The 10,000-nt window shown below is 36.8% G+C and overlaps 1 protein-coding gene across 11 annotated transcripts in view; it reads left to right on the top strand.

The window, feature by feature from the left end:
* Nucleotides 1-10,000, top strand: part of Tao (Serine/threonine-protein kinase Tao) — an 83,531-nt gene that overhangs the window by 25,966 nt on the left and 47,565 nt on the right. For all 11 annotated transcript variants that reach the window (XM_070135359.1, XM_070135367.1, XM_070135364.1 and 8 more), the window contains 5 exons: nucleotides 2,370-2,603; nucleotides 3,470-3,619; nucleotides 6,453-6,648; nucleotides 7,619-7,731; nucleotides 7,975-8,190. In XM_070135359.1, coding sequence (XP_069991460.1) covers nucleotides 2,448-2,603; nucleotides 3,470-3,619; nucleotides 6,453-6,648; nucleotides 7,619-7,731; nucleotides 7,975-8,190 — 831 coding nt within the window. In that variant the 5' untranslated portion in view covers nucleotides 2,370-2,447. The remainder of the gene's footprint in view (nucleotides 1-2,369; nucleotides 2,604-3,469; nucleotides 3,620-6,452; nucleotides 6,649-7,618; nucleotides 7,732-7,974; nucleotides 8,191-10,000) is intronic.

Here is a 10,000-nt window from a genome sequence, read left to right as displayed (position 1 = left end):
GTGTCCCACATATGAGACACCCGGAAAAATGAACATTGCCGGGCATCCTGCCAGTGTGATGTTGGATGGGAGCTAGTGCTCCAATTCTGTTGTGGGCCGCGGCTGGCGCAGGGGCAGCTTCTAGGCCAGCCCCGTGCACCAATTTTGAAGCAGACCAGAAACTATTATATTCGGCTTCAAAATATACCGGCATTAGTGGGTTAAGGTGCGGTTCAACTGGCCGTAAGCATGGTTATCTTGCCTAAACTGTGTTTTTCAAGCAAGAGAGATGTGTGGTCTGGAACAGCAATGCTTTTTGCAGGTGAAACACTATGCCTGGCTGGGCACTTGGACACAAGTCCAACAAAGCCAGTTGAACAAAGCCAGTTGAACCTCACTGTTAGGAAGACTTCATAATGGACATTGAGCATCATAAAGTGTATCTTAGGGGCAAGTCCATGATCAGATGATCAGTAGTGAAATCTGTGAAGAAGAGCAATCCTGAAGTGTTTGGGGGACTTCTGTGCATTCCAGGTTACAGCATGTGCAGGAGTTAACTTACACCAGCCACACACCAAGGAAAGACCCTCTTCTAGCAAAGGCACAGATAGTTCATAGGGTTTCCTTTTGCATGGAATTTTATGTCCAGAGCGTAGAGGGCTGGCTCTGTCTTATGGTTAGATGAGGCTACAGTTGACATTGTATGCAACCGTGGAAGTGTAGTGTACCAGCAAAAAGGCAGCAACCACCTCGACTCAAGCTGTGTGCAGTACATAGTAGTACACCCAACCTCACTCATGGTGTGAGGTTGTTTTACTGGCAGGGGCCTAGGAAAACTTGTTATTCGTAATGAATGTTAAAGTTAAACAACATTACTATCTGGAGCAGCTTGTGTGACCCCTTGTTCGGGCTTGCCAAAGTCGGCATCTTCCAGCAAGATGGTGTCCCTGCCCACATAGCAAAATATGTGACCCAGTGGCTCGAGTACTGCATGGTACACTTTATAAAGGATTAGCTGAGCAATAGCCTGGATCTTCATACTATTGAAAACCTATGGCATGTTATTAAGAGGAATTTACAAGGGAAGGACATAAGTTATGTATCCAAGCCAGAGGCGATCATTAGTGAGTCATTGGGCAATATCTCACCTGTTGTATTCAAGAACCCTGCTCTGTCACTTCCTAGACATCTTCAAAGTGTAAAGATGAAGAAAGGCAACCTTACATTCTTTTACATAAATTCCTCAGTGTATTCACTGATAAGCATAGTGGGAAAGCAGGGGTCACATACTTTTGACAAATAATAGATAGATAGATAGACTGATTGATTGATTGATTGATTGATTGATTGATTGATTGATTGATTGATTGATTGAATAAATACATATGTGTTTATATATGTATGGTTATATAGATACATACAAATTCAATATATAATATTCAGTTTCTTTTCATAATTTGTCTTTATTTCCTTTCATACATACAAATATGGATTTTGATATTGATATGAATATGAAAATGAAACATATATATCAGTTAGCTATAGGAAGTGGAGAGACAATAAAATTTGTTTAAATATAATGGTTACTCGTATTATTATAGGAGGCAGGCATGGTAGTAAAGTAAATTTGCTGTAAAATTCATGAATATAACTTCCTTTAAAATCTGCCTTTGTAAGTGAAGAAGTTAATGATATTTCACACACATGTGAATAGTAGGAGGCCTATCCATAGCTTTTGTTGATATTGTTGATATATGATCAAGAAATTATGTTTTGTCTATGCTGTGTTTGATGATTCTAGTCAAGATATACATTACTTGTTGAATCTAGATGACAGTACTGCAGTGGATGACCTCCAATTTTGTGCCTGAGGGGCATATTCAATTAAGAGATTAAGATTAGCCAGTGTTTGCATTGAATAAGCCCAAAATTTGATAGTTTTATAGAATAATACGAGAAGATTCAGTGTAATCATTTTTTAAAAATATTGATTAAGATGAAAAAAAATTGTTTTGTTACAAATTGCCCAGCCATATAAGTTGTGAAAAAAACATGTTGGTGTGTAAAAGGCTGCAGAATATAGCAGCTAATATTGACTGGAAGAGAAAGAATAAGAAATGTATTGTACTTGCAATATTCACTGGAATCCAAACCAACCATGGACTGGATTAGAAAAAGGTCCAAAAAGAGAAAAAGAGACATTACTTGCATTGAAGAGGACAACCAGGCATTCTTTCAGGCAAAATCTGATGAGAATATCCTTAATAGCTGCTCAGTGATGGTCCCTGTTACAACTTGCCTTTGTTACCTTTAACGTTTTTCTCCCCTAGTATCAGAGTTTGATGACATATTATTATGCTCTGGTCTACAATTTTCTCATCCTTTTCCAGTTGCAAGGAGTGTTGTAAGTGATGTAACAAGAAGGTGGACGTAGCCGCTGCGTAAGCCTCGGCTGCCACATCTCCAAAATGGCCACCATCACTCGGCCCGGGAGCCTCCGGAATCCAGAGGTGGCTGACTTGTTTGAAAGAGAGGATCCTGACCGCGTTTTTGATGACTTGCGGGAAATTGGCCATGGCAGTTTCGGAGCAGTGTACTATGCACGACATGTTACATCCAAGGAAGTAAGTAATGTGGAGTGAAGGCTACCCCATATTTTGCTTGTTAGGATGAAGGTGATTCTCGAGATTTACAATTTGAAAGTGCCAAGTATTGATAATTTGGTGTTTTAATTTTACAGTTACATGCTAATTCTAGTATTACATCTTATGAATATGAATGTGCAATGTCACTGTCATAATGTGTGATCTCATTTATTAATACCAATACACCAAGGTGTCTCATGGCCATAATATATGGCTAATTCTGGGTTTAGGTAGCCCATGTGTAATTTGATAAAATATACTGATTTTTCGAAATTCTCTGTCTGTTAAGTAATGTTGACTTGTTTTAATGTCTTAATACCACCTTGCCAAAAGCTTATACTGTATTCATTTCTCCTTTACTTCACATTTTGGAATTCTATGGAGGCTCATTTATTCATTTCATACAAGCTCAACTTTTCCCCAAAGTGCAAACAAATGTAAGGAGCTATAGCTTCATAATATATTGCTTATTTAGCAAAATTGATTTGGAGATACCCCCATTCAAGTTACATGGGTATGTGAACAAGTAGTGGAAAGATGAGGAGCCAGTCCTTGCTCATTGATGGTTATTACTCAGTTAATCACCCACTCCCCCTCCCCCAGATTTCATGTGTAGGACACTAGGTTTCACCGTTAGTTGCCTTATTCAGCCATTAAATTTATTATTTCAAATAACCCTTGTTTTATTGTGTTTTTAGGTGTTTGAAGAAGACTTGTCAGGATTTTGATATTTTGAAGATTTTAGTTCATAGGTCCTAGGTATTGCCTTACTTTTCTAAGGCTTTTGGCAAGATAGTTTTACACTTGACAAAAATTTTGAGTCCATGTAATGTTTTTCTTCTCAGGTGGTGGCTATCAAGAAAATGTCCTACAATGGAAAACAAAGTGCAGAGAAGTGGCAAGACATCTTGAAGGAGATACGGTTCTTGCGCAATCTCCGTCACCCAAACACAGTAACCTATAGAGGATGCTACCTCAAGGAATCTACAGTATGGGTGAGTAACTTTTTGTTGATTATTCATGTTGGACTTTGGGTGAGTCCTTGGGGGATATTTTTCTTTTTTCTTTATCATTAGTCACTACCATGATCACTCACTCATTTAATCAGCCATTTTATTCACTTACTCGTTTGATCCACCAATCATGTCATTCTGTTGATCCACTGAATTCCACTCATTCGCCAACTCATACTTGTGCATTTCACTCACTCATTCCATTGATATTTCTGCTAAATGTTTACATTTTTTTCATTTTACTCATTCCATTCATCTATTTGACTTGACTGATTGTCATTTTTCTTCATGTTTGCAGTTTTCTTTTCCTTCCATTTAATTAAGTCACTCATTCTACTTAACCAACACATGATGGGACCTCCCTTTTGCCATACCAAACCATTCACTGGTGTGTATGTAGAGTCAACCATGTTAAGAAAAAATTAGAAGTGTGGGAACTATAAATTTACCCTGCTCACTGCACTCTTGCATGTGGCTTAAACATCCGATTGAATGATGAGGATGAAAAGAAGCTCGAAGCTTAATCTTTTGGGGCAGCATTTCCTCCTCTTATGTGGATATGGGATTGGTTTGGGTGGTTTTGAGTTGGTAATGAGTATCTTGAGGAGTGCTCTTGTGAAAAAATTAAATCTAACAGATTTAGTAAAATTTGCCGATTTGGCATGTACCTTTTTATTGTCAGTGTGTATAGAAGTGTATCAAAACAGGAAAGTTTCTGATTATGTGCCAGTGAATGATATATAATGAATTATAAGAAAGAAATACTTCAAATTTAACAGCCCTGTATTTACTTAGGCAAAGCGTACAGTGCATAGCAGGGCAAAAAAAGTGAAAGGTCTGCTTGACAAAGCGTCATGCAGGGTGTTGCATACCAAAGTGTGTGAGTGTTTGAGGTGGTTTGGTTCACCTCCTGGTCTGTTTGTAAACTATCAAAATGGCTGCCAATTTAGAGCCTCAAAAAGCCAGCTTTCTGAACATATTTCAATATACCTTTCTGTTTTTGTTAGTCATTAATGCATGTGTAGTATAGAAATTGTCTACATCAGTTTCAAGCCCCTATTACATTTTCAATCAGAAAAGTCAGTCATATCTCTCTTGACAAGTTTCAATGATGTCCACCATACAAGGACAGATTGTTTAAGATAGGTGATAGGTGTGGTTCGTGGTAAAACCATTCACCCCGAGTGTTTTGGGCTGGAGTGAAACACATTGTACAGTAAAGCTTAAGTGAACATCTGACAAGATAGTAAGATTGAATGCAACTGTGAAATATTCAATTGATTCTTGCTCCTCACCTTCCCAAATCGGGGACAAAGATGTTTTTTTAAACAAAATGTTATACTAATGCATACAAACCATTATTTATCATTTTCAATCCTTTTTGGAAGGGTCTTGGTCTGCATGCAGATGCATGGTGTTATGGAAAAATTAGAAATGTGTGAGCTATAAATTTACGCCACTTATGATGACAATCGCTCCACTTTTGGTTATGTATTTTTTTTTTTCCAATGTATATTTGATGTTTGATTTGCTCTATCCAGATGATTATAGACTATTTTCCTTGGACAGACTCCATATCATCTCTCTAGGTTGTAAATAACTCAGTGCAAGAATTATAAGAAGCAACATTTTGTTATTTTTTTAAATTTATTTATTTTATTTTTTTTGAATATTTGATTTTCTGTAATACTACCTGTGCTGCTGATCATGGTGGCCAGGATTAGGATCATGAGCATGGAAATAACATCCTCCCAGTAGCAGGTGTTCTTCCAGTTATGGCTCAAGGACAGAACATTCCACACTCATTTATTGATGAAAAGCCCCTTCCTAAATGCTAGATGAGTCTTAACTATGTGCACTTGTGGCAAGTCATACCAGTCACCCCAGCCTTCAGTTAAAATGCTCACAAAGGCAATTTTGCTTCACCCCAGCCCACAGCCAAATTTTCCCATGATGGCATTTTCATGTCACCCATCCCTCAAGCCAAATTTTTTTCAAGATGTAATGGTCATGTCATCTGGATTGTAGGGTGAATGTGTGTGTAGTGTAGAACTTACCTACCTGTTCCACACCCCCTATTACATTCTCAGCTCAGAAAGTAAGTCATCTCTCATTTTACAAGTCTTAATGATGACCCCCATGCAAGGACAAATTGCTTATGATAATCAGCTGATAGGTGCATTTTGTGACAAAACTGTTCACCCAGAGTATTTTGGTCTGGGTTGAAATGCACTGTGCAGTAGAGCTCAAATGAATGCTGGACCGATGATATAAACTAGAGTGAAGGTTACTTACAGGTTTATAGCAGCAGCAAGAGAACACAATGTTGTAATGTGTGATAACCTTCCATGGATAGCAGGCAAATTAGTAATATGCAAGATATTAGCCAATCAGAGCACTATACTTTTGATTCTCTGTTAGGCAGTACCCCAGGCCATTTGATATGTGGGCTGGAGAGTATTCATAAAGAAAAGCAAAAAATGTAATGCATGCACTGTTGTAATGTGATATGAATGACACGTCCTTCGTAGCCGTGACCAATTCAGGCATGGTAGGAAGAGCAGTCGTTAGGAGCCATGACGTGAGCCATATGCTATCTGGAGGTATATAATTCACTCATTCAACCATGTAACTTCACACACTCATTCTATTCACTTGTTCTCCTTGTACATTCTACTCATTCAACTTAGTCACTCATTCTACTCAGTGATGCCACTCATTCATTGAGTATTTACTCTTTGTAAACAGTCCTTTTTTTTTTTATGAATTAAACTTTTCATTTTCTCTTATTGAATGCTTTTAATTACCCTTTCAGTTGGTAATGGAATACTGCTTAGGATCGGCATCAGACATCATAGAAGTTCACCGTCAACCCCTTAGAGAAGAAGAAATCAGTGCCATTTGCGAAGGCTGTCTCTCTGGTCTTGCATATCTGCATTCGTTGGGAAAAATTCACCGTGATGTCAAAGCTGGAAATATTCTACTTACTGAAAATGGCACTGTAAAACTGGGTATGTATATTCTGTTGTCAAGGAAGGGTACTTGTTGTGGACTAAAATTTTATGGTATTTAAGGTAAATTAAAAATAACCATTTCTTTTTATTGTGACTGTGGAAGCCAATGTAACATTTTTTTCCCTTTGTTTGATTTCTGTCATTCATTCTTTCTTTGATCATTTTTTTATCATGATTGTCCACTATGGTTTTCTTTATTAATGTTTTTACGGAAAAATTGTTTCATAACTGTTTAGTCACAAAGGAGTCAGTTACTAGGTCTGCTTGATTTCACCTGTTTATTCCATTCCTGAATTTTTTGGAAATGATTCATTTCTATTGATGTTATGATTATTATTAATATACATTTTACATTTAGTTACATTATTATTGTTATAACACTATTGTCATGAATGATTTTGATTAAATAAAAAAATTCTACTATAAAATTCAAGGGCTGTAGCAAAAATGTAAGCCAAGACCTAGTTAAGACCTAATGATTAATGCCTTAGTGACTGAACACTTTAAGAGATGTTTGTATGTAAACAAAAGTAACAAGACAACACCATGTTGGGCATTGGATGTATATGTGCACTCAGGGCATCAGTGGGTAACCCCTTTGTGCTGGGTTAGCATGATATGTGCCATATCCCCTGTGATTTTAGTTCACTGACTGAGTTTACACATAGAAGGCTTCACAAGTACATTGTTGTCAAAGAATCATTAACTAGTTCTACCTATGTAACCCTTTTCATCAATTTTTGGAATAATTTGTTTAGATTTTTTATTGCTACTAGTTTATGATCATCATATGATTAAATGCTAGTGATAATAATATGATTTTAATAGCATTAGAAAAGAAGAGGTAATCAGGGAATAGGGAAATATGGTGTGGTCACATTTGGCTAGTTCTCCTTCGAGGATTAGTGCTTTTGTTTACTTGAAATATGAAATTGCGTTTTTCTCATGTATTCAATATTTTTTCCAGCTGACTTTGGTAGTGCAAGTATTGCATCACCAGCCAATAGTTTTGTTGGGACACCATATTGGATGGCTCCAGAGGTAATTCTAGCTATGGACGAAGGACAATATGATGGAAAGGTAAGCACTGCATAATGTTTACAAGACCTTTATTGTTTTGCAATTTTTCATTCATGAATTAATGTGGCAAAGTCACTCAAGATGTATCTACTTGAATTGATAATGTCTGATTCTTATATTACCATTTTCTCATTGTTTATGTATTACTTGTCTTCTTATTGGATCTGTATTGAGTATTTTTTGTAAACATTGTCTTTGTGCTTTAAGAAAGTTTATTTATTTGTTTTTTTTTTCTCATAATAGGTAGATGTGTGGTCCTTAGGCATCACATGCATAGAACTAGCTGAGCGCAAACCGCCCTATTTCAACATGAATGCCATGAGTGCCTTGTACCACATCGCCCAAAATGTTGCCCCCAAAATGTCCTCCCCAGAATGGTCAAAGGAATTCCAGCATTTTGTTGAGTCATGTCTGCAGAAGAACCCACCTGATCGCCCTACCTCTGCTAGGCTTTTGTCGGTACGTACAAAGTGTCACTGAAATCTCTTGTGGATGTGTGATTGCCATCTTTGATTCAGATTGAAGGGGGAAATTATAGGGACAGGTGATACAGATAACAAGTCTTGGGCCACACACAAATGACATATGAAAGCAGTGATGCAAAAATGTTCAGAGAGTCATATGTAGTAATATGTTCTCTGTGACTCAGGCTCTCCTGGGAATAATTTTATTACATTACCACTGTCTGTTAACCCACTGATGACAAGAGGTAACAACTGTTTAGTATTTCAACTATTTCAACCCTACACAAATGGTGTAGTGGTGGCAGATATTAAAATTTCCTTCTAATTTTGTTGTAGCATGTTTACCATCTTAATTTTTATATGTATTTACTTACTGATTGATCAATTTATTTATATTTGTCTGAAAATGTGGCTACATCTCTTAATTTTTCAAAATTCAAGAATCCGCCACTATGCTCATATTGTAATACTGTAATACACTTTACAACAACAACAAATCAGAACAAAAATGTATATACTAACATGCATATGAAAGGGAAAGTTATTTGTTTGATTCAGGGAAGTAAGCACTTGTTACATTAAGGGAAAGAGTTGTCGGAACGGTCACAAAATTCGTTATCCAGTCCTCTTCGATTTAGTTTTTTAGCTAGGTCAATAAAATTTTTACACAATGTGCATGAATATGTGAAGCTTGAGTACAAGGAATTTGATTTTAAAAAGCTGCATAATTTTTTGCGCTAGAAAAAAAATAAACGAGGGAGATCATAGAATTCGAAAATTATGTAACGGTTTCCTTATTGTGAATAGTACTGCAATTTCCTTCTGGCCAGAGTTAGTCAACAAATAGGAGTACCAACTGTAGCATTTATGTAAATCTATCTGAAATGACAATGTTTCAGTTACCTTGCAAAAAAGTGACTTTTTATTTCCTCAGAAAATCGCCATTAATTTTTTCAGTAAAAAATGTATTTGGTGAAAATAATGCATGTCTTACAGTTAGTAGTTACGAACTGGACGGTCATTTTGCAACAAGAATTATAAAAATTGCGTAATTACATACAAAGTTTTACTTATTTTCTCGCATGAAAATATGATTTTAAGAAAATAGCAGTTTTTGTCATTCATCTTCATTACACCATAAAGGTCATACCAATGATTACCAAATGTGAATATCTACTTAGACAATCCCTTGGCCTTTAATAGGAGTCCTGTGGTAGAGGGTAAAGCCTTGTTCAGGTAATTTTAGGTCATCTTTATGTCAAGGTTAGGTTAGATTAGGCGGGAGTGTTCTCAGAAAAGTATACTTTCAGATGTCAAGGCTCCTGGTCCCCAGTCATTTACATATCAGAGTACATGATAAATCATATATTTTGCATTTCTGATATATAAATGACATATTGCCAGTTTTTCAACAGGTTGAAAACAATGCATGTGTACTCCCAACAACTTTATCTATCGCACTGTTCTCCCATCCATGCTGCTGCTGCCTGCCTGCTGAACACAGCCTAAACTATCGCACAGTATCATACCAAATTAATTAGCAAAAACAGCCAAAAAAATGCTGAAAATACAAGAAAAACAAAGCATGAAGCAAAAAGGGGTGTGGCAGAGCGAGGGCATTTAAATACCCCAGACCTTTAAATCGCGGAAAGGAGCACATTACGCATCTGGCAACTGGGCACCCATGGTGCGTCACAAGTTCACGTATCCACACACAAAGTTTGAAAAAACTGTAATTTGTGACCCGTACTGACGATTCTCTACCTTAAGGCTGAGCACTGAAATCTTTGGTAAATGCAATCTAG

Source organism: Penaeus vannamei, chromosome 20, assembly GCF_042767895.1.
Source record: "Penaeus vannamei isolate JL-2024 chromosome 20, ASM4276789v1, whole genome shotgun sequence".
Lineage (NCBI taxonomy): Eukaryota > Metazoa > Arthropoda > Malacostraca > Decapoda > Penaeidae > Penaeus > Penaeus vannamei.
This window is presented reverse-complemented; position numbering and strand designations above follow the sequence as displayed.